We start from the raw sequence: 25890 nt of genomic DNA on the forward strand, positions 1-25890 counted from the left end.
GTGTGGGCTTATGTTACCCATAATATTTGGAAAAAGAACATAGGTTGTAATAATATTTTCTGTCTTTTTGCAGATATGCCGACTGCAGCAACATCTCTCTGCTGGGGAACATCAGCAGGACCTGTTCCAAAAGGAGCTGCCCATGTTTGTTTCCCCACACTCCCAGCCCCCCTGCAACAGCCTAACAGAACTCATTCAGCTGTGTGGAGGAACTGTGTGTCGGAGTGTGCGGCAGGCCGGAATCTGTATTGGAGAGTATAATGGCAAGAAACCAGAGGGGAGCCACAGTCTTTCTGAACAGTGGATTTTAGGTAAGATGGCCTATGGATAATAATGATGAGCACTAAGTGGCGCTACAACCATAGATTTTCATATGTTATGAAGTGGACATAGCATAGCTTGTTTTTGTGAATAGCTGTCAATCATGCCATGTGGAGATTTAAAAAAAAAATACTATGAAGATTAGATTTTAAAGTTGCCCTAGAGTGCTTTTTCACAAGATGTAATATAAGTCTAAGGTGTCCACTGAATGTGTCTGTGAAGTTTCAGTTCAAAATACAATAATAAATTGTCTTTTATTCATTTTTGTAACTGCCTATTTTGGGGCATCATTAAATATACGCCGATTCAGGCTGCTTCCCATTTACATAATTGCGCTCCCCGCCCTCGAGCTCGCAACTCTATAATACATTGCATAAACAAAGTTCACACAGCTAATATAACCCTCAAAATGGATCTTTACAAAATGTTCGTCATGCATCATGTAAGTATAGTATTTATTTGGATGTTTACATTTGATTCTGAATGAGTTTGAGGATATGTTCCATGGCTAACGGGCTAAAGCTAACATTACACACTGTTGGAGAGATTTATAAAGAACGAAGTTGTTTATGAATTATACAGACTACAAGTGTTTAAAAATGAAAATAGCGACGACTCGTCTCCGTGAATACAGTAAGAAACGATGGTAACTTTAACCACATTTAACGGTACATTAGCAACATGCTAATGAAACATTTAGAAAGACAATTTACAAATCACTAAAAATATCATGATATCATGGATCATTATTATTGCTCCATCTGCCATTTTTTGCTATTGTCCTTGCTTGCTTACCTAGTCTGATGATTCAGCTGTGCACAGATCCAGACGTTAATACTGCCCTTGTCTAATGCCTTTAACATGGTCTGGCATTAAAATAGTAGGCCATTTCTTTAAATGTATTAAAAAAAAAAAAAAAAAAAAAAAAAAAAATAGAATTAAAAAGAACAATACAATTGAAATTTAGTTAAAAATCCCATATATTGCACATTTTCAAGGTTTAAAGTCTTGGGATGCCACCTAGCTACAAAAAAAAAAAAAAGTAGCTAATCATATTTTTCAAAAATTAAATCAACACAAAATAGGTGTCATTTGAAAGTGCTGTAACTTTAGATTGCTTTATGCCATCATTTGATCCAGATGTAGCTCACTTGTAGATCGTCACGAAAAGATAATTTTCCTCCTACCTTATTTCCTTCCTGAGTTATTGCATGTCATAAAAGAAAGATATGTTAAATTATAATAAATTATTTTTTGTCTTTTATAAATATTTTGACTCTCGTTGCTATAGTTTGAGTTATGATTCTTTACTTTTGTGTCACCCAGAAAAAGAAAAAAAACTCTAAAAATGCCCTCAGTGCTTAAAGTTTAAAACAGTGCAAAATGAATATTGCAACATAAATTAAGATCAGAAGTTTTTTTTTTGCTTCTCTCTTTTTATGTAAAACCTTTAAATAGATTAGGATATTTATAACTTAAGGTACATTTGGACAGATTGTGATTTATCCTGAAATTCATTTCCGACACACTCCGAACGAAAAAGCAGCGATTTACACCTTTATATTGTCCTGCACCCCCCACAGTGAAACTACTGAACTGTCTCTCCCAACCCCCCATATCTGTTAGGAGCAGAGTTGGAAAGTAACACATTGCAAATACTTTTGTTACAGTACTTGAGTACATTTTTCAGTTTTTTCTAGTTTCTTGAGTATAATTAAATTGTGGTACAAACCCGATTCCAAAAAAGTTGGGACACTGTACAAATTGTGAATAAAAACACAATGCAATGATGTGGAAGTTTCAAGTTTCAATATTTTATTCAGAATACAACATAAATGACATATCAAATGTTTAAACTGAGAAATTGTATCGTTTTAATGGAAAATAAGTTGATTTTAAATTTCATGGCATCAAACCATCTCAAAAAATTTGGGACAAGGCCATGTTTACCACTGTGTGGCATCCCCTCTTTTTATAACAGTCTGCAAACATCTGGGGACTGAGGAGACAAGTTGCTCAAGTTTAGGAATAGGAATGTTGTCCCATTCTTGTCTAATACAGGCTTCTAGTTGCTCAACTGTCTTAGGTCTTCTTTGTCGCATCTTCCTCTTTATGATGCGCCAAATGTTTTCTATGGGTGAAAGATCTGGACTGCAGGCTAGCCATTTCAGTACCCAGATCCTTCTTCTACGCAGCCATGATGTTGTAATTGATGCAGTATGTGGTCTGGCATTGTCATGTTGGAAAATGCAAGGTCTTCCCTGAAAGAGACAACGTCTGGATGGGAGCATATGTGACAAGTCACGGAAAGTAGGGACACAAGTCGGTTCTGGGGCATTTTGAGTTATTCACAGATTCTGAAAGTGTAGTCTTCAAGCTTTCCAACGATGTGTAACACATGGAAATCTGATAATATTTGGAGAAGTTGTGGCCATTTGGAAGTATTCACTCAAAAAAGCTCAAAGGGCAGAAAATGACCTAAAGATTTTGCAGTTCTCGCCAGTTCTCACCTGCTGGGAGTGACAATAGGGCTCATTTACATCTAATTTAGATAAGCCATACCCCCTGTAAAGCTGCATGGTTGCATAGCAACGACAGACGCAACGGGAAAATCGGACTGCATACTATTAATAATAAAGGATAATGTGCATTGTAAATGTCAGTAATTTATCTTTTTTGACATTAGAACTTTTTGAACAGGATTCTGTGATAACCGTATAGTCCTGGTTTAGACCTCAGTTAGTGGTTAGACCTGGTTTGAGTCAAAGGATTAAAAAAATCCTGTACATTAAACTCTTCAATACTTTTACTTTTGACTTATAATGCACATTTTACGGCTACGGATACTTTATACTTTTACTTACGTAGGAATTTAATATGATTACATTAGTATTATTACTATTACATTAGTAAATCCTTGTTAAGAAGTAGTAACTGGCTAAAATTATTAGCGTCACATTTAATTCAAGAATAGTAAGGTTTTCCCTTTCACAATGACTGCACCCACACAAACCGCCTTTCTAATGGCGAACCCAATATTTTTACATTACCAAAAAGAGAGCAAATTTCCTCATCCTATAACAACGGTGCAAAGACCCCTGCACAGCGGTCTGTCACTGGATGCTATTCAACCCCTGGCCACATGGGTCGAGGCCTGGCAAGCCATCCCCGGAGTGTCACAGTGGGTCATCGGGACCATATCCAATGGCTACTCCCTACAGTTCGCTCGCAGGCCGCCGCGCTTCAGCGGTGTGGTCACCACTTCGGTCAAAACGGACGACACTCATGTCCTCCGCGCAGAAGTGACGTCTCTGCTACAGAAGAGAGCCATAGAAATCATTCCCCCCGCAGAGAGCGAGTCGGGCTTCTACAGCCGCTACTTTGTTGTCCCCAAGAAAGATGGCGGTCTCAGACCCATCTTAGACTTAAGTCTTCTGAACCTCTCCCTCATGAGACGGAAGTTCAGAATGTTGACATTGAAGCAGATCCTCGCGCAAATCCGCCCTGGGGACTGGTTCTTCCCTCTAAGGAAGATGGGGATCCGAGTTTTGAATTACCTTGACGACTGGCTCGTACTGGCCCAGTCTCGTACCGAGCTAGAATACCACAGATCCGTGCTCCTCAGCCACCTTCAGTGCATGGGACTCAGAGTCAATTTTGCCAAGAGCTCACTGCTCCCCAGCCAGCGTATCACGTTCCTGGGCGCAGTCTTCGACTCAGTCCGCATGAGGGCTGTAGTCTCTCCAGAGCGCGCTCTGATGATTCAGAAGCTCTCGGCATCAGTCAGGAACAATGCCCGTTACCCTCTGAAGACTCTCCAGAGGATGTTAGGGCTGATGGCTTCCGCCTCCCCAGTACTGCAACTCGGCCTCCTACGAATGCGGCCTCTGCAACACTGGCTGAAACTCAGGGTTCCAATACATGCTTGGCGGCACGGCCGCTTCCTTATCAGGGTCAATCAGGCCTGCGTTACAGCCCTGAGACCTTGGACAAACCCCACCTTCAGGCGGTAACAAGAAGGAAGGTGCTTTCGACGGACGCCTCCAACACGGGTTGGGGCGCCGTTTTTCGAGGACAGACCAGCCTTCGGCTTGTGGACTCACGAGCAGAGCCATCTGCACATCAACTGCCTCGAGATGCTGGCAGTAGAGCATGCCCTGAACTCTTTCCAGGCGTTCCTGGAAGGACACCACGATCTAGTCCAGTCGGACAGCAAGACAGTCGTGTCGTATATAAACCACCAAGGAGGCCTTTTGTCCAGCCGCCTTTGCGCCCTGGCAAAGCGCCTCCTCGAATGGGCAACGCCCAGGTTGCAGTCGCTCAAAGCGACACACATTCCTGGCAAGTCGAACCTTGGGGCAGACATGCTATCGCGGAGCAACGTCCCCTCAGACGAGTGGATGCTCCACCCTCAAACGGTACGAAAGATTTGGGAGATCTTCGGGAAGGCAGAGGTCGACCTCTTCGCCTCAGAAGACAACTGCCCCGACACTGCGGCTCAGTATCGTCGCTTCAGTCGAGCTAAAACTGAATCCAACGGCGAAACGCTGGCTAATATAGCCATAAGCCACACCCATTTGGGCGGGCTTGTTGGCGCGCTATTTCACCATTGGCTTGCGCAACTACGCCGCGCCGTCATTGGCTCAAAGAGTTTCATTCCTTTGAGCCAATAGACGTGCAGTTTTCACTGCGCTATTGTAAAAGGCTTCAGCAAGGAGGAAAAAGGAGCTTTTCCCCATACGCAGTACTCGTTCCCGTATCTCAGGGAACCGAGGTTACGTATGTAACCGAGTACGTTACATGAGCTAAGTCATTCACACCAGTCAATTCAAGCAGTTGAAGCGTTATTCAAATTAACATGCTAACATTACCATCTAAAAGCCCATTATAGGAATGGGGGTTTTTGGCAAGTTATATGATGCTAACAATTACAATTAAAACGACAGTCCTGAGCTAGCTAATAACAATAGACACATGAGATAACATGTAGCCTACGTGTTCTTAGAATGAACACAAAACGACAAAGTTTGATGTTTATGGAAACTCACCCCATAAGAAACAGAAAAGATCTTGTTGCCTCCAATGAAATAATTTGTCCGGGCACACTTTCTCTTTGTCGGGGTCTTTTTTGTGGATGTAACCATCTCCGAAGTTTGCACTATGCGTCTGTTTGCCTCTAAATGTCCAATAATTTGCATGTCCTGCCACTCTTTTTCCGCAGCTAAAGAATCCAGCTGTATGTTGTACTTCAAAACATTTTCGGTGTAACGGCCGCGGTTCAGCTCGTCTGCGATATTCTTTGCGGCGTCCATCTTCATTAAATTTTGATATCAGCTAGAGCCGGCCAAAGCGCTGCATAAATAAGTAGCCACGCTTCCCTTGGAGGGCGGCGGCAATAACAAAAGAAACAAAAGCCGGCGTATCCGATTCCAGTATGGAAATACAAACAGACAATGACACGCCCCTACTGCGAGATAGAATCTCTGAAAAACAAGCCGATTTCCACCTCAAAATATACGCTTTTAAATAAACCAATACTGCTATCTAAAACACGGAGATGCTTCTTCATGATCTCAACTAACAGATTCTGCAAAAAAAATGAAAATCGCCAATTTTGAAAAAAAAAAACCCTTCTTTCTCAGTTTGCTCAATAGTTGTGCTGCCGACTTGTGTCCCTGGTTTCCGTGACGGGTCACATATGTTGTTCTAGAACTTGGATATACCGTTCAGCATTGATGGTGCCTTTCCAGGTGTGTAAGCTGCCCATGCCACATGTACACATGCAGCCCCATACCATCAGAGATGCAGGCTTCTGAAATGAGCGCTGATGACAACTTGGGTTGTCCTGGTCCTTTTTAGTCTGGATGATATGGCGTCCCAGTTTTCCAAAAAGAACTTCAAATTTTGATTTGTCTGACCACAGAACAGTTTTCCACTTTGCCACAGTCCATTTTAAATGAGCCTTGGCCCAGAGAAAATGCCTGCGCTTCTGGATCATGTTTAGATATGGCTTCTTTTTTGACCTATAAAGTTTTAGCCAGCAACAGCGAATGGCACGGAGGATTGTGTTCACCGACAATATTTTCTGGAAGTATTCCTGAGCCCATGTTGTGATTTTTCATTACAGTAGCATTCCTGTATGTGATGCAGTGCCGTCTAAGGGCCCAAAGATCACGGGCATCCAGTATGGTTTTCCAGCCTTGACCCTTACGCACAGAGATTGTTCCAGATTCTCTGAATCTTTGGATGATATTATGCATTGTAGATGATGGTAACTTCAAACTCTTTGCATTTTTTCTCTGAGAAACTCCTTTCTGATATTGCTCCACTATTTTTCGCCGCAGCATTGGGGGATTTGGTGATCCTCTGCCCATCTTGACTTCTGAGAGACACTGCCACTCTGAGAGGCTCTTTTTTATACCCAATCATGTTGCCAATTGACCTAATAACTTGCAAATTGGTCCTCCAGCTGTTCCTTATATGTACATTTAACTTTTCCGGCCTCTTATTGCTACCTGTTCCAACTATTTTGGAATGTGTAGCGCTCATGAAATCCAAAATGAGCCAATATTTGGCATGACATTTTAAAATGTCTCACTTTCAACATTTGATTTGATATGTTATCTATATTCAATTGTGAATAAAATATAAGTTTATGAGATTTGTAAATTATTGCATTCCTTTTTTTTTTCACAATTTGTACAGTGTCCCAACTTTTTTGGAATCGAGTTTGTACTTTTATTTTTATTTGAGTTAAATAAAAATAAAGTATTCAACTTCGCTACATTTATGTAAGGGAAACAGGTCAATTTAGCTCAAAGGGAATTATTTATAGGGAATTTTGAAAGAGTCACTTATTTTATGACCGAGCAAATTAATCATCCAGCATTCATTTGAACGGGCCTTAACTGTCAGCCCTGTAGCGGATATGAATATCCAAACTATAGAGAAAACACTATTTATTATCAAGGTAACAGGGTCACCAATTTAAGAAATTAAATTCATAAGCACATAACACAAGACACTTCTCTTTAAAATATAAATGAGACTTTGATTATTCTAACATAAACTAACACAAGACTAACACAACTAGACACGCGCGCACACACACATTCACACGAGTTGCAGAAAGAAAGAAAGCGAGGAAAGAATGAGTTTTAAGAGAGTGAAATGATGAAATCCCAAGTTTCTAGCAATATATGCACTTTGTAAAACCTGACCTGAACGAACCATCAATCATTAATTTAACCTTTCTATCGTTTCTTAGACAGGGTTATTCAATTTTGTAGCAATGCACTAGTTCAGCTAAAATCTGGAGGTATACTTGTGTCTGTCATTTGTCTTTAAATGGGGATTCCCTTTGTCTGCATCTTTGGCTTGGAGAAGGGAGTTTCCCAGATTCGTTGAAGGTCTTTTTTTGTCTGGATTGACGTTTTCTTGGGAAGCCAATCACGATAAATGGCGGATAAATGGTGTCTTCCTCATGGCTGAAGTTTAAAGTTTTAAGGTGGGCAAAGACTGTAGAGTCATTGATTAAACTTTGTGGTAAAACTTAGAACAGGAGACTCTCAATGGAAAAGAAATGAAACTAATTAAAAGTAATAAAAATAAGTGAGACGAGAGTAGTTGATGAAGCTGTTTGTTCTTAACCCATTTTCATCTCCCAAGTCTTTGTCTTGATCTACTGTCAACTGCTCATCATCCCTTTTTTTTCTGTTTGTTTTTTTGTTCATGTCCTGAATTTTTAAACTGAGCTGTTAGTCCAACCTCTTTGAGGAGTTCTGACCAATTAGGTGTCGTCTTTGTTTCAGAGGTGGCTTTTCACCTCCTCTCACCATAAATTACATGTTATCACCTGGTCTCTTAACTTTCCTGCTCTTAGCAATGAGTACAGTTCAGACATGATTTCTATAAAAGGAATATGATACATTTTACAGTTTTCATTCAATTTGAGTCATGAACATAGATTTACACTCATACTAAACAAGGCACACTTTCAATCAATCATTCAAAAGTTATAACAATTACATGAATTGAGTGATCCAAGCATGATGGTCACATGTATAGGTTGTAGACATGATATAGAAGTTGAACAATGTTTGATTACAAGTCAATTTAGAATTGTTTGATTTGATGCAGTTTATATATAAAAACAATCTCTGTGGGTTTTCCTGTGGATTTCAACTCTGTCACTCAGGTCAAACAGGTCTTTGAAAAGAAGGCCTGTTTTATCTTTGTGTCTTGGGGATCAAACAATTATAAATTTGGCAGCTCCTTAAATGGGTCATGCCATTGATATTACCAGAGCACTGAGCAGTTTAAGTAAATTGAAAACTCGGCTCATACAAGGACGCAGTTATTGCAGTTATGGAGCAAGAACAATAGAAGTGTCCAAAATGCAGCTCTTTAACAAAACAGTTAAAATACACTACTGGTCAAACATTTTTGAACGGTAATTTTTTTTTTTTTTTTTTTTTTTTTTTTTTTTTTTTTATAGAAGTCTCTTCTGCTCACCAAGGCTTCATTTATTTTAACCAAAATACAGCAAAAACAGTAATATTTTGAAATATGTTTACAATTTAAAGTTACTGTTTTCTATTTGAATATATTTTAAAATGCAATTTATTCCTGTGATGCAAAGCTGAATTTTCAGCATTGTCACTCCAGTCTTCAGTGTCACACAATCCTTCAGAAATCATTCTAATATACTGATTTGCTGCTCAAGAAACATTTACTATTATTATCAATGTTGAAAATAGTTGTGTACATTTTTTTTTTTTTTTCAGGATTATTTGTTTATGTTTGTTTATATACTTTATTGTCCCTGGTAGGGAAATTTGAGATAGACTCCAACGCTCCAGCATCACCTGGTACACACACAATACATACAATAGATATCCATCCAAAAAACACACACAACATAAAAATAAGTGTCAATGCTCTAGATTTAACAACTTCATAGATACAGGCAAAAACGAATTTTTAAAACGGTTCAGTTTGCATCGTGGGATCCTGTACCTTAAAGAACATGGGACGGATCACTTAGGATCCTTTTAGCCTCGTTCAATATACAAAGTTCAAAAAGAGACTGGATGCTAGGATAGTCTTTTTGCCCAATCAATTTCATAGCTGTTTGTACGATACCTTGTATCTTTGACTTAGATTTTACATTAAGGTTTTCATACCAAGTGGACAAGCCATATCTAATGACACTTTCTAACACAGATTGATAAAAAAGCAGCATAATTTTTCTGTCAACACCATAAAACCACAATCTGCGAAGGAAATATAATCTTTGTGAGAGTCGTTCATATTCCCAATGAGCAAACATGTAATAAACATGTAATAAATCCATGGGATCTATCTATATACACGCCTAGGTACTTGTAAGATTTCACCTGTACTATTTCCTGGTTGTGAATAAATACTGGCGTATGCTCTCCAATACCTTTAGGATCAAAGACGATCTCCTGTGTTTTCTTAGAGTTCACTTTTAGAAAATTGGCATCACACCAATCGATAAAAGACGTAATCTTAGAGTAGTAGATAGAATGAGAGTCTTGCCTTTTTAATAAACTAAGAATAGCTGTATCATCAGAATATTTCAGAATGAAGTTCTGTTGGTGCTTGTTGGAGCACTCATTAGTGTACAGTGTAAAAAGAACTGGTGAACTAACACAGCCCTGTGGAACACCAGTACTGCTGTATTTCACTTGGGACAGACTATCGTTTACTTTGACTCTACTTTGATGAATAAAAAGTTCAAAAGAACAGCATTTATCTGAAATATAAAGCTTTTGCAACATTATAAATGTCTATACTGTCACTTTTGATCAATTTAATGCACCCTTGCTGAATTAAAGTATTAATTTCCAAAAAAAAAAAAAAAAACTCTTAATGACTCCAAACCTTTGAACTGTAGTTATGTTTGGTGATATTCATCAAATAATCCTGAAAAAAAATTATACACAACTGTTTTGAACATTGATAATAATATTAAAGGTTTCTTGAGCAGCAAATCGGCATAATTAGAATGATTTCTGAAGGATCTTGTGACACTAAAGACTGGAGCTTTGATCAAAGGAATAAATTGCATTTTAAAATATATTGAAATAGAGAACATTTATTTTAAATTGTAAAAATATTTAGCTGTATTTTCAAATGAAACCTTGGTGAGCAGAAGAGACTTCTTTTAAAAACATTAAGAAAATCTTACCTTTGAAAAACTTTTGACCGGTAGTGTAAATGTACGAAGAAATTTTTTTTGTACGAAGCTAACGTAACCTCAACATTAGCAACAGCAGTGAAATAAGATTTTAAAAGTGTAGTTTGTTGTTACTATAGCAACAGTGGGCTCCTGGCACATTTTCAATAGAAGGGAAAAAGAGCATTTTATTTAACATGTAAAAAATCACTATATAGCCTATACACATCAGTCATGTTTGAAATAACTTCTGTAGTCCCATGTTGCTTCTTAATACAGAGTGAGACAAAAAATATATATCATGTTATAAAATTCTGTGATACAGGCTATATACCCGAGATGGTTTGAAGAACACCGATATCATCACAATCGTGTGTTTATTGTCTTCATGTTTCATCAGTCAGAACATCTCTATCTGCATGTTATTCAGCTGTATCAATATCTGATGTCCATATAAGGGATTTCTTGGAATGTCATAAGTTTAGTACTTCTATGAATCTCACTTGTTGACTTTCTGTGCGAGGGCACCCTCTGATTTCCAGTATGAATGAAACAGAAAAATTACACGAGTGTTTAATTCTCCATATTGCTAACATCGCCTCATTTTGTGCAAAAATAGAAAAAAATATACTAAAGTACTTTGTAACGTAGTAACTTTAGTAGTTTACTACTTATTTACTCTTACTTGAGCCATATTATTTTTCAGTATATCTACTTGTAGTCAATAAAATTATTTCCACAACTGGTTAGGAGGTGATCGAGCATCTAAAAATAGAGAAGTCACACGAGCAATTCAGACTTAAATTTCTATTCTAGACTTTAGGCTATAACATTATTACAGCATAGACAATGAAGGAATTAAATCATTTACATGTCATGGTATTTTTGTCAGAAAAGTCAATTGTTAAATATTTCATTAGGCCTATTTCAATTATTGAAGAATAAAACCGATTCGAATTTATTCATAAAGCACATAATAATACAACAATGATAACAACAGTTATTTACAAACAATAAGACATTTAAATATAACAAACACAAATAACTATAAACAAAAGATATATAAAACATCTTCTGTCTTTTAAACCCATAGAACTCTTAAACTCTCAGGCTCTTAAGAGTCTTAAAACACTTAAAACATATTCAGACTCCTAAAACCAGTACCTGTGACAACAGTACCTTGTTTTGTTTGATCAAAATCTAAAAAAAAAAAAAAAATTAATAATAAAAAAAAAAAAAAGCCTTTTTAAATTCACTAAGAGTTGATAATTCGCCGCCTTGGAATTATAAGGTTCTGTCTGCATTCTGAGCAGTTTTGAGATTTTGAGCTTAAATTTTTGCATTCCATATAGCAAAAACGATATGAGGAACAAATCTCTCTCATACATGAGCAGAAATTTATTCTAAATGTATTCTACCTATTCTATGACCCTAAATGTATTCTAAATATACAATATCAAAATGCTCTCAAACTTGTAAATAGTGTCATGGTTTTTGCCACAAAATACATTTTATTGTGTCCTGAAAGTGCATACTCTCTCGCGCTCTCTCTCTTTCAAACACACGTACTGTATAGTACAGACACATTCGCACAGAAACTGGCGAATTAATCAGTAAAATAACTCACCAGCGAGGTAATATCTGCGATTCTTGAGGTAGATAAACTTGTTTTGTTTCTGTTAGTAGAGACAGTGCTGCCGTGAGAGAGGCACAGACACTCGGGTAGGCTAAATCACATATGCTTATTCTCTCTCTATCTCTCTCTCTCTCTCTCTCAAGTGCATTAATATTTGTATGAACGGTAGTATTATGCTATCAAGGCTCAAGCCTCGGTTACTATTTCGGAATTAGCAACAGAGGCTTGGGATGAGATGCATAAAAAATTAGTACCACACACAAGAGTGTTTTAAGGACAAAAACCTGACAAATGTCTTGAAATACACCATCGAAAGTGTGTCTTGAGGTGTGGTAACTGTAGTATCAGCGAAATAATTGACTCCAGGCCATTGAATTCTTAGAAAATAATGCACACCCGAGGTGCATTACCACCTCAGGTGTGCATTATTTTCTAAGAATTCAATGGCCCATCATCGATTATTCCTTACTTATAAGGTTCTGTCTTGCAAAACATTAATTGAAACAATATTTTTTCAAGAAACAATATTTTTCAAGAAACACAAACAGCTTATGTTTTAAAACATAAATTAGTGTTGTAACATTGTGTCGACATGTATGAGAAAGGTAAATTTAATGCTTTCTATGACTTATTTAATATTGTAGGATAAATAATTATTTTCTTGTTCAAGTTAAGCATAAAGTGCTGTAATATTTAGCATAGTAAGCTGTAAAATTATATAACTACTGTATGTAAGCATAATATACTGTAAAAACCAGGACTTTATTCCACAGAAATTGGGAAGATAAAAAAGATCAGTATAGATTGAAAAATTAGCCAGAAAGTTAAAAGGTTTTAAATTTGAAATAATTTTAAGTTTTTGGACGGACGGACGGACAGACCGACCGACCGACCACTTTTTTTCTAAATAAAAAGTCCAAAAATGTACTTAATGTAACTAAATGTAAAAAAAAAAAAAAAAAAAAAAAAGCATCACACAATGTAAATGAGTCACAGAATAAGAATGTGAATAACTCAATTTCAGATAGAACCATATAATTCCAAGGTGACGAATTGTTTGATATATTGTGGTAAACTGTTCCATAACCTTGGGGCGGCAGCCGTAAAGGCGCGGTCACCTCTTGTTTTTAGATTTGTCCTCGTAACTACTAGACTCCAGTCAAGATTCTATAACTGGGATCGTAAAAGTCTCTTAGACTTCTGCTCCTGAATCAGGTCTGCAATATACAGAGAGGCTGTACCATGTAAGGATTTAAAAACACATAATAAAATCTTAAAATTAATCCTAAAAAAAAACCTGGTAACCAATGTAGTGATCTTAATACCGGGGTAATATGATCATATTTTCAAGGCTTGTCAACAGTCTTGCCGCAGCATTTTGGACCATCTGTAATCTATTATTAAATTTATTGGTAACACTTTACATTAAGGTTCCCTTTGTAAAGGGTTTATAAAGGTGTTTGTTAATGAGTAATGAGTCATTTACAAATGCATTGTAGATCATTAATAATGCATTTAAAACTGCATGAATAAAAAGGGCGACTTTAATGCAATTCCTGCCAAATAGTGAGCCGTTTTTAACTCGCGTGTTATAAATGCTTAATAAATGTATTTATTTAACTCAAAACCAGATTCCTGGTTTATTTCATGATGCAGTAAAAATTGACTATCATAATTAGACTGAAGGGTGTTGTATTTGTGGTTTTCTAATTGCTGCCACATTCTTACTATGTTTCTTACCAGAAGTTTCTGCCTTACCCATAAATGGTTCACAGGTTTCCACTTTACATTAAGGTTCACTTTCATAGGTTTTTAATGTTTATAACTCATGAATAAATGGTTCACAAGTGTCTACCCTACATTATGGTTCACAGTTAACTAATACTGGAATTATTATTATTATTTATTATTATTATTAATATCTCATCAAGTTATGGTTATTATCTTATGTTTTATTTTCAAAATAAAGTTGGAATTTCATCTTAAAAAAAATAAAAAATAAATAAATTTTTATAAACTGTTGTGGATAGGCATCATGACCTTTTTGGAGAGTATCATGGGCAAGACAGAAACTTCTGGTAAGCAACATAGTAAGAAAAGTGGCTGTAATATTTAACAATGTAGCGGTTCGTACAGTTATTACTCAATTTATGGATGAAATATGAATATAATAATTCATAAGGTTTTATGAATAAATTATGATTCATATATCGACCCAACGGGGAATTAAACATATATTGTGAATCAATTACAACGAATTATAATCAATTACATATATGATTAGTTCTGGTTTAATAATTATTTAGAGAAACTGTTCGTTTGTCCAGCAAATTAAGCCCCTCACAGAATATTATAAACAGAGTTATTCTCTGGCCAAGAGAATATTCCATCAAAATATAGCATCAAAGCATAAAGCGATCGAAAAAACGTTAAAGTGACTTGGTCTTCAGTTGAAAGAACAAACAGAACAATCGAGCATGAATTAAGTGTTAAATATGTAAAGCTACGATTACAGAGATTATACGTCTAAAATATATACAGAAGTATACACATATATATACATGAGTGAAAATGAAGAAAAGACAGGAAAAGAAAGATGATCAAAGAATGGAAAAAATACACAGTAAAACCTTTTTGAGAGAGCCAGCACAGAAATCAGTTTGAACAAATTTCAGAAAAATCATAATACTTGCTTATTGGTTCAAGTCCGTGTGTAGCAGTTTCAATGCGCCTGGCTGGGTTGGTCCTTTCCGAGAGGGTTTCTCCGGCGGGGTTTTCAAAAGAGGTTTAAACTTAAGTAACTTAACCGAAGAGAGAGAGAGAGAGTCCAAAGAAGTGGTCCCGAAGATGAGCGCGATGGCAGCGCATGGTCACCGGCGGCGTCCAGGAGAGATGTGCACGAGGTGCTCGTGAGACAATCGGGAGACAAAGGAGAAGGTGTGTGTCGTTGTTTTTATGGAAACCCAAGCTAACAGACCTCCTGAATTGTAGCGGCCAATAGATGTGCAGCACTATTTGGCGGGCAAAGTTCCTTTGTTTGGTCTCCTAGATGAATTTGCATACTTAATGGCTATCAGATCGGATTTCGAGATCGAGTGCTTTCTTCACATTATCATTAAACACATAGAAAAATGCATATGTCAGCTATGTGACATTCCTCAATGAATAGCTCAAGTCCGGAGCTTTACTGTTGGGACCCGTTCGACAGACGTTACCAAATGGCTTTATCAGCCAGAGGCATGATTGAACAAAGCTTCATTTGGTCCAAAAGATCCATTTCCTGACAGGAAAAACCTAGCCTTAACAGAAGTGATGACGTGATTTCTTTTAACAAAGGACTCTGTCTAAAGGACTTCTTAGCTCATCAGCAATAAACTAATCAGAACCCATCACGTGGATCTGATCACATTAAATCTATTGATTCTCTCACAAAACCCTCTTGTATTATCAGACGGAACAGGAAAACACCCATCAATGGATTTAAAGACGAATCTGTCCTATCTATACCTCCCTTGTTTGAGTAATCCATCCTGACCCGGTCACTCGTGACTCCGATCAAAGTTTAAACTATGCTTAAGGACTCAATCTTGAATCTCAAAAGGGACAATTTTCGATTACTTAAAGTATTAACTATATCCAGGATAACATTTGCTATGATGTGATTACTAATATGTTGGAGTCAATGCATTATATGTTTGGATTCCCGTATGCATTTTCTTTCTCTTGTAATCATTGTTTTTAATTAGGTCAGTCTAGTAATATGTGTGTAAGAAGTGTGTCATGTTTGAGCTCTAAATGCAGAATTTATAATTCTCTGTAATTCTGTGTGAATGAAACATTAAAATTCAGTATCAGGAAAATATTAAGAAACTTTATATTGTTGTTAATAAAACAGGAGAATGTTCTGCAGATATCACGCGATGTGATCAATAGACAATAGACGAGGCGTGTCTAATCTCCGTAGCAACGTCTTATTGGAAGATCGCATCTGAAGGATGGAGCCAGAATTGCTCCTTTAAAACTATGCTGTCCGAACAAGCTAACGTCAGTAGAGGAAAATATGAAATAAGCTCAGAGTCAGAAGCTGGAAGTCAGAAGTCGGTCAGAAATACTTTGACCACGGCTGAAAAGTTGCTTGGGTCATGCTGAAAAGAAGTTGAGAAGATCCTTTATCGGGGCTGATTTTCCATCTAACAGCCGCCGATTTCAACTACGAGCCACGCCGCTGATCATTCAACAGCCGTCACATCCAGACTCCAAAACCCTATACCTGACCAAAGTCTCCCAAGAAGAGAGCCGCTCAAGCCAGACGCTCAAATCAGAACTGCAACATCCTTCAAAGCTTCCGCGCCACCCACAGGGCTTTCCCGAGAAGACCAGAACGGGACTCCGCTGAACACGAGTCACGGAACAACCCGATTACCTCAGCTGTCAGAGCAAACGCAGGTACAAGCAAACTTCTCTCTCTCTTGCTGGAAACTGGTGAAACTCCTTTAAACCTAAAGAATCAAGCCAAAGCTCTGCTTTTGTGATTTTCTTCCGGTTATAAGTTAAGTTAGCACTGAACTTGGGACTTTTCATAACTCATCAACTCCGCGAATGTGTGTGCATGTATGTGTGTGTGTGTGTGTGTGTGTGTGTGTGTGTTTAGCCTTAGTTTCCTGTAATCATTAGAAGTAGTCAATAAATCTTGTTTTAATTTTCACATATACGAGTTTCTTGTGTTGTGTCAAATTACTGCCTTAGACTTAAAGATCAGGTTACCTCTTGCTTATAATAATATAATAATTATAATAACAATAACCATAATAAAATATTGTTACTGTTGACCACAGAATAATATTTTATCCAGAATTGGTAAAATACTCTAACCTCAATTTTCGCTGGACGAATAATTGATGAAGTGTTAAATATTAATTCTGAATCAGTTACAGTGAATCATTTACAGTTGATTCAATTCTTATTCCCTTTAACAATAAAATTGAGCTAATAAATGACCTAAAGGTACATTACATTATGGAGAGATCAAATTCGACAGATCAGAAAGGCATAGAAAATAAGTTATGGTTTACAGACAGAATTCGGTAACACTTTATAATAACGTTCAGTTATAAGTCATTTGTGACTTATTAGTTAATGATTAACAAATAATTTACAAAACATGAATATACATTTATAAATTATAAGTTATATACTAATACTTTATTAATGTTTTATTCATTCAGTTATAAGTCATTTATAAATTATTTGTTAACTATGAACAAATCATTTACAAAACATGGCTATACATTCATAAATGATTAATAAGTGATATGTTAACATTTTATGAATGTTTTATTAATTCAGTTATGAAACATTTATAAGTTATTAGTTAATGATGAACAAATAATTTACAAAACATTACAATATACGTTCATAAATCATTAATACATGTTATGCTAACAATTTACAAATCTTGTTAAATAAATCAAACAGATCATTAGTAGATAGTTTATAAGCTATTAGTTAAGACATTATTTATCACATTGAAGTATTTATGACAGTTGTTTTAGTATCATTATCTCAATAAACAATTGTTAATCATGAACAAATGTTGAACAAATCATTAGTAAATGATCAGAATATGATTTATTGATGAAGTTGTTAGCTGGTCTGTGTTCAAAAGCACAAACATTCAGGTATGCTAAAGCACAACTTTTAAGAAGAGTAATTTATTTGTTTTGAAGTGGATGAACATTTATTAATGCCTTACAGCCAGGTGATTCCAGTGGATTATATTAAATCCTTTCACTCATCAGCACAGGCTTGTGTTCTGTGTGGAGTGTTTGGGGTCTAGTGATGAAGTCATCCTCTGATCCGGATTTACCTTCCACTGAAGCTCACATCAGGTGCACAGAGTTAAACACTCCATACGTGTCAGAGAAGACAGCTGTCTATACCCTCACCAGTCAGCACTTACACTGCAGTACACACTACGAAGTGTTCAACACCTGTTGTAGATGATGTGTAAATGCATGAATAAATCATTTGCAAAGCTTTCTGCATACCCTATTCTAAAGTGTAAACTATTCATCACTTATAAATGTGTTACACATCATTTGTAGACCTTTCTTACCTGTTACAAATTATTTGTATATGTATACAAGTCATTTATAACACTTTCTGCATACCCTATTCTAAAGTGTAAACTATTCATCATTTATAAATGTCTTACATATCATTTGTAGACCTTTCTTACCTGTTACAAATTATTTGTATATGTATACAAGTCATTTATAACACTTTCTGCATACCCTATTCTAAAGTGTAAACTATTCATCACTTATAAATGTCTTACATATCATTTGCAGATCTTCTTTATAAATTATGTACAAACTAAAATCTGTAAATTTACCATTTATTTGCCATATGCAAAGTATACCTTTCAGTTACAGGATCTAAAAATCTATACGAATCCCAATATTTAAATTATATATTTTTATATAAAATTATAATATTTTTATGCAAATATATTTTACTATTATATAGATGTCTTTGAGCCCCTAACTCAACTCTTCTATCTAAACATGGCCACATTTAGCCACTTCACCAAAATAAAAATGCAATATTGATATATTTACAGTGACTGTTATCTTAGTTGATATACTGTTGTATAAAAAGAATAATTTTAAGCTCCCTACTCCACCCTATAACCTTAACCATAACCATTTTGACAATATAAGTAGTATAACAGGCAGATAAATGTACGTTAGTCACAATCATTTATTTAAAACATTACAAAAAACAGTAACGTTATACAAATCAGACAAAACTAAGTATGTGCTACATTACCAGCGAAATGACAGCAAATCATAAATTTGTGTGAGTTACAAAATGAAATTAAAGTGTTTAATCGCTGCAAACATTCCTCTGATCTGCATTTCATCCTTTTAACCGTCGCGCTGAATAATGTGAATAACACAGCAACTGAAATTCGGCATGTCGCAAACACTCTATGGTAGTCGAAAATCACATGTGACAGCCGGTGACAGCCAATAAGGAGCAAGGTTTGACGTCACTGCCGCAAACTGTGTCGTATTGTGAGAAGCGCCAATTTTGAAAGTTATGAAACGGCGGATTGATACGATTAATGTACAATGGTTATATTACTTTATAAGAATCTTTTCCTTACACAATTGCATCGTTTGACTTCTGAAGACTAAAAAAAATGCACGAAATAATGGACTACGTTTATTATCGGTTTATGGTGCGTTTTCATGTTATGGTGAGGAGCTGTTCCATTAAAAACAAAATAAAAATTAAATGATTAAGTGTTGGTTAAACAGTGGCAGAGTGACCGTGTTTTTTTTGTTTTGTTTTTTTATAATGTAAAGTTTAGGCTTGGGTTAAGTGATGGAATGAGATGGATCATGTAACAGCTACAAATGATATGTAAGACATTTATAAGTGATGAATAGTTTACACTTTAGAATAGGGTATGCAGGAAGTGTTATAAATGACTTGTATACATATACAAATAATTTGTAACAGGTAAGAAAGGTCTACAAATGATGTGTAAGACATTTATAAGTGATGAATAGTTTACACTTTAGAATAGGGTATGCAGAAAGTGTTATAAATGACTTGTATACATATACAAATAATTTGTAACAGGTAAGAAAGGTCTACAAATGATGTGTAACACATTTATAAGTGATGAATAGTTTACACTTTAGAATAGGGTATGCAGAAAGCTTTGCAAATGATTTATTCATGCATTTACACATCATCTATAACAGGTGTTGAACACTTTGTAGTGTGTACTGCAGTGTAAGTGCTGACTGGTGAGGGTATAGACAGCTGTCTTCTCTGACACATATGGAGTGTTTAAGTCTGTGCACCTGATGTGAGCTTCAGTGGAAGGTAAATCCGGATCAGAGGATGACTTCATCACTAGACCCCAAACACTCCACACAGAACACAAGCCTGTGCTGATGAGTGAAAGGATTTAATATAATCCACTGGAATCACCTGGCTGTAAGGCATTAATAAATGTTCATCCACTTCAAAACAAATAAATTACTCTTCTTAAAAGTTGTGCTTTAGCATACCTGAATGTTTGTGCTTTTGAACACAGACCAGCTTACAACTTCATCAATAAATCATATACTGATCATGTACTAATGGTTTGTTCATCATTTGTTCATGATTAACAATTGTTTATTGAGATAATGATACTAAAACAATTGTCATAAATACTTCAATGTGATAAATAATGTCTTAACTAATAACTTATAAACTATCTACTAATGATCTGTTTGATTTATTTAATAAGATTTGTAAAATGTTAGCATAACATGTATTAATGATTTATGAACGTATATTGTAATGTTTTGTAAATGATTTGTTCATCATTAACTAATAACTTATAAATGTCTCATAACTGAATTAATAAAACATTCATGAAATGTTAACATATCACTTATTAATCATTTATGAATGTATAGCCATGTTTTGTAAATGATTTGTTCATAGTTAACAAATCATTTATAAATGACTTGTAACTGAATGAATAAAACATTAATAAAGTATTAGTATATAACTTATAAATCATTTATAAATGTATATTCATGTTTTGTAAATAATTTGTTAATCATTAACTAATAAGTCACAAATGACTTATAACTGAACGTTATTATAAAGTGTTACCGGCATACCTTCAGTCATTCAGTCAAGAGTTAACACATTTACATGAATTGTGAGTGTTCTAAAGCCTAACTGTTTACAGGTAGTACTTGTGGACACATAATGCAAAATGTATGTAGTTAAAAGATGTTTGATAAGTCCGTTAAAACAGTCTCTTTGGCTTTCCTGTGAAGTAAGGAAACAAAAGGGTCTGGATTGTCTCTCTGTCTTCTTGGGTGACCTTTTGGTATGTCGCTTCTGCTATCAGGAAGCATGTGTCGTAAAAGTAATCAGCCTGGCTTTATCTGCAGATGGGCCGGAGCCGGAACCTCAATTCTGAATTAGAATTATGTTTTGAAAGAATCATCTGAAAGATTCATTTGTCTGGTTCATCCACAGTTCCTACACCACACTCAAATGTATTACCTGTGAAATTTCACTTAACAGTGAAATAACACACCATATTTACCGAAGATTAGACCTAAAGGGAGCATATAGAAAACAAGAAGGGTGCTTGTGTAATACCACATGATAGAGGTTGTGTGGTCGACATTGTTGCGGCAAAAATTAATTAGCTGACATCACTAGTAAGAGACAAACCTTAGGAGAATTCACTTTATAAAGATTTTATTTCTTGCAAGAAAGAGTCCACAGTCGACACAACCATACAATGTCTGCCCCGAGTGTGAAGTAAGGACACAAGAGAACCCACAAACATTTATACCCCCAATGTTTGAGCAACTCTTCTCAGTACTTTTCCATACAGGGTAAAAGTGACAATACACATACACAAATGGCTAGTGACAATACACATACACAAATGGCTTCCCCTTCTGTCTTTGAACTTATTTAAATTACCCGATACCCTAGGTTCGGGAAAGCTCTCAGTTTGGGTGTCTCACCGTTACCCCCCTGGATTTCAGCAGACACTGTTTCTGTTGAGCTCAGCGAGGTGTTTTGCATAGCTTGAAGCAGATATTGGCATATTAAATTTTTCCCCAACAATTCCCCCTTTTATCATTCTTTGATAACTCACAAGAAAAATTTAAAATGTGTAGGTATGAATAAAATAAGAATAATAAACAATAATAATAAAACAAGCAAATTTAAGTTACTCATCACACTTACACTCTTCATCTCTAATTTTTTTTGTATAATTGATCACTCTCTTAAATTTGTAAATAAAGAAACATTTAGATATCTGGATTCCCTTCAAATGTTACCCAGATTAAATAAAATAATAAAAACAAATAAATAAAAATCCCCTAATTTATTTTAGTTGTCTCCTCGCTAAACATCAGGGCAGTTTATTGCCCAATGTCCATCCATTTTGCACTTCACAAACAATGTGGTCATCAGCTCCGCACAGATAACAGCCATTTTTATCTGAATTGTCCCCATATGTTCCCGCTGAATCTTTGCGGTCTTTGCACGGCTGCCAACTGCAATTCTTTTATTCTTGACCTTTCCTTCTTTGCCCTCAGCTCATCTTCCGCGTGCAAGGCATGTTTCATGATGGTGCTTACTCGTCCTTCAGTCCATTCAATATAGCTGTGTTTCACGGCTTGGGAAATCTCAGGTCTCAGTCCATTCAAAAGACTATTCGCCAAACAACTTTCCCACGTGGTTGGTCTTTCGCCATGATCTGCTGGTTCCTTTAACCCGCTGTGCTTGCAAAACACACTGTAGAGTCGCTCATAATAAACTTGAACGCTCCTACCTGGTTCTTGACGGCATTGGCTCACTCTGGACAATGTCAATGCGCGTTGGAAATGCTCTCCTCACAGTCTCAGTCAGTCCTGTCACAGCTGCTCGATATCCGTCGTTTGAAGCATGATGCCAGTTAACGTGACTTCGTCTGTGATCTGCTGCTGGTAATTCTGCGCTGATCTTGTGCCAGTTCATTCCTCCCAGCTTTGCCATCATGATTCTTTTCAGTTCATTTAGCGTCATGCTGAAATCTTGGCAGAATATCATCAGTTCGGTGGCGAAACGGTCCCCTGCGTCGTCGGGATTCGGCAGGTGGGCCATCGCCTCTTTCATGTCGGTTAAATTCCAAGGGCGGTATACTAATTCTATTGAATTTGTTCCCATAACTTCCACCATGGGTGCTGTGATGCTCACCCGCTCTTCCTTCGCAGTTCTATCCCAGTTCTTTGTTTTCTTCGGACTCTGGATCTCAAAATCTTCCTCTTCCTCGTCGCTCTCTGTGAGGGTATCAGGATTCAGATCAAAGTCCCCGTCTGACTCCAGCATTCTGGCTCGTGCATGTGTGTTGGAACGTAAAACATATGATTGCACACCTTTCTTTCTTTGCTTTGTCTTCCGGATCACTGGTCTCTTTCTCCTTCCGGACGGCAGTGTTTCTTTGCCCCGGAAGCTTTTAGCTGCGTGCGCCCCCTCTGCTGTTGGCTCTGCTGCGATTGCTCCTCCTTCTGTTGACCGTTCAGCTGTGCGTACTCTCTCTTCTCTCATCTCAGCGGCGCGTGCTCCCCCGTCTCTCTGCTGGGGAGCTGGAGTTGGTTTGGCTGGTAGAATTGGTTGGTTCGGTGGAAACGGAGAGCAGTCGAGGTCGGGGTCCACTTTCAGTCCTTGGAGCTCCGCATTGGGATAAATTGTGTAGCTCGGCGGTGTTTCATGTGGAAAAGCACAAGCATAAGATGTGTTAGTAATAGTAATCTCATTCTGTGGAGGCGCAGTCGCCTTTTCTTCATTTTTCTTGTCTTTTTTCAACATTCTTCTTTCTTGTTTTCTCACATTTCTCACATACATATTTTTTAGCACAACCCTTCGTTATGTCACTCCCTTCTTCGATCGACAATTTTACCGTTTTCAACCTTGTACTACTAAGTGTTCCTTCTTTTGGGAAATCATGATATTTGATCAACTTTTCTATATCTTGCATGCATCTTTGGCCATATAATTTTCTCATTTGACACAATACCGGTGTCTCGTATTCAGCTAGCGTGCTTTGGGATTTCCCCATATTGGCAGTCTGATTCTGTGGCTTTTTGCGCGTGCGCTATTAATCTGTTGGACGTCTCCGTACAGATCTGATCTCTTCACCCAAGATCAGCCGGGCGGACGCTCTCAATAGCGCCCTATTTGGGACCGCACACAACTCAGTCCCCGGACCACACACAACTCAGTCCCTCTAGTCCCCGGACCACACACAACTCAGTCCCTCTTATTCGCCCACGTGATTTCAGTTTTTTTTTTTTTTTTTTTTACCTCGTAAAAAACATCAGTTCACGCTGCATTTGCCACAGATTCAGACTCCCCTTATGGTGTATCCCTATCAATTCAATTTTCAATTTAACCAAATTCTATTTTTAAAAAAATCACCCCCTGAATTTTCCAAGTTTGTCTCTTACCAGCAGCTCCCGTTGCCGTCTCGGGTTCTTTTCTCTTGATTCCAGTGGTCGTCCTCCCGGACATACACAGCACCGGCCCCTCGTCCCTGAATCTAAACGGGGTTAGGGCTGACTTGGGTCAGGATTGCAGGTCACCGGTGCTGCCCAGGTCCAGAAGGTCCGTCCAAGGAATCCCGCTTCTGACACCCAAATTGTTGCGGCAAAAATTAATTAGCTGACATCACTAGTAAGAGACAAACCTTAGGAGAATTCACTTTATAAAGATTTTATTTCTTGCAAGAAAGAGTCCACAGTCGACACAACCATACAATGTCTGCCCCGAGTGTGAAGTAAGGACACAAGAGAACCCACAAACATTTATACCCCCAATGTTTGAGCAACTCTTCTCAGTACTTTTCCATACAGGGTAAAAGTGACAATACACATACACAAATGGCTAGTGACAATACACATACACAAATGGCTTCTCCTTCTGTCTTTAGAACTAATTTAATTAACAAGCAGGAAACACAATGGTCCCCCTTCTGTCTTTGAACTTATTTAAATTACCCGATACCCTAGGTTCGGGAAAGCTCTCAGTTTGGGTGTCTCACCGTTACCCCCCTGGATTTCAGCAGACACTGTTTCTGTTGAGCTCAGCGAGGTGTTTTGCATAGCTTGAAGCAGATATTGGCATATTACATTTTTCCCCAACAATATGCACTCTCCCATGCGAACAGAAAAACTAATATTTTGAAGATGACTTAATCCAATTTCCATGAATACCCACACATTTCAAAACGAGAGATAAGAATATGGTGATTGATTGTATCGAACGCTGCCGAAAGGTCTAAAAGCAAAAGTATAGTCACGTTACCAGAATTGGTTGCCAGAAAAATATCATTAAAAACATTTAGTAAAGCTGATACTGTTCTATGATGCTTTTTAAAACAATCAAATGCTTGATCAGATGATTTACTTCGTTTTACTAGACCAGCTTTTTCCAAAACAAAATTGTGCCAACTTCACACTCATGTTTTTTTTGTCACATGAACAAAATTTTCAACTTAATAATCAAATTCCTCATGATCCTTACAACCATGTTTTTAAAAACATTTTCTGGATAGCAAACCCCATAAAGTTTTTTTTTTTTTTTTTTTTTTATTCTTTTTACAGAACTGCTGTTTGTTTATATTCTGATTGGAACTATAAAAATGGAAAGAGAGCGCTCTTCATTCGTCTCACTTTGCAATAGTAAAAATTTGTCATTGCAGCTAATTTTTTAAGGTGACATTTCTGGCACTCACTATGAGAGATGGTCCTGTGGTATTTTTTGTTTAGTTTGTTTTTTTGTTTGTTTTTTGTTTGTTTGTTTGTTTGTTTGTTTAGTATAATGCAAGGGGACAGTGTTCAAATCCTGATCAGTGATTTTTGTGGCAAACAACAATTTATTTTTTTATAATTAAACTTAAATTTTTGCTGCAATAACTACATTGTATTTTTGAATTTGGCATGGACCAAAGCACATACATTCATTAATGTCTTTACTGATGCTGCATCATCTTAATTTTACATCCCATCACACAGGGAATACGAACACTGAACTCTGTACACTCAAAAAAATAACTCATTGGATAAACTAAATTTAATTGAGGGCAGGTTTTCCATCCAATAAATATGTGTGACCCCAACTCAAAAAATTCATGCAATGA

The 25890-nt window shown here is 36.8% G+C and overlaps 1 protein-coding gene across 1 annotated transcript in view; it reads left to right on the top strand.

Moving 5' to 3' along the window:
• Positions 1-25890, top strand: part of LOC137019898 (microcephalin-like) — a 157992-nt gene that overhangs the window by 124391 nt on the left and 7711 nt on the right. Inside the window, exon 4 of the mRNA XM_067385042.1 lies at positions 74-311. Coding sequence (XP_067241143.1) covers positions 74-311 — 238 coding nt within the window. The remainder of the gene's footprint in view (positions 1-73; positions 312-25890) is intronic.

The sequence above is a fragment of the Chanodichthys erythropterus genome, chromosome 5 (assembly GCF_024489055.1).
Source record: "Chanodichthys erythropterus isolate Z2021 chromosome 5, ASM2448905v1, whole genome shotgun sequence".
NCBI classification, from domain to species: Eukaryota; Metazoa; Chordata; class Actinopteri; order Cypriniformes; family Xenocyprididae; genus Chanodichthys; species Chanodichthys erythropterus.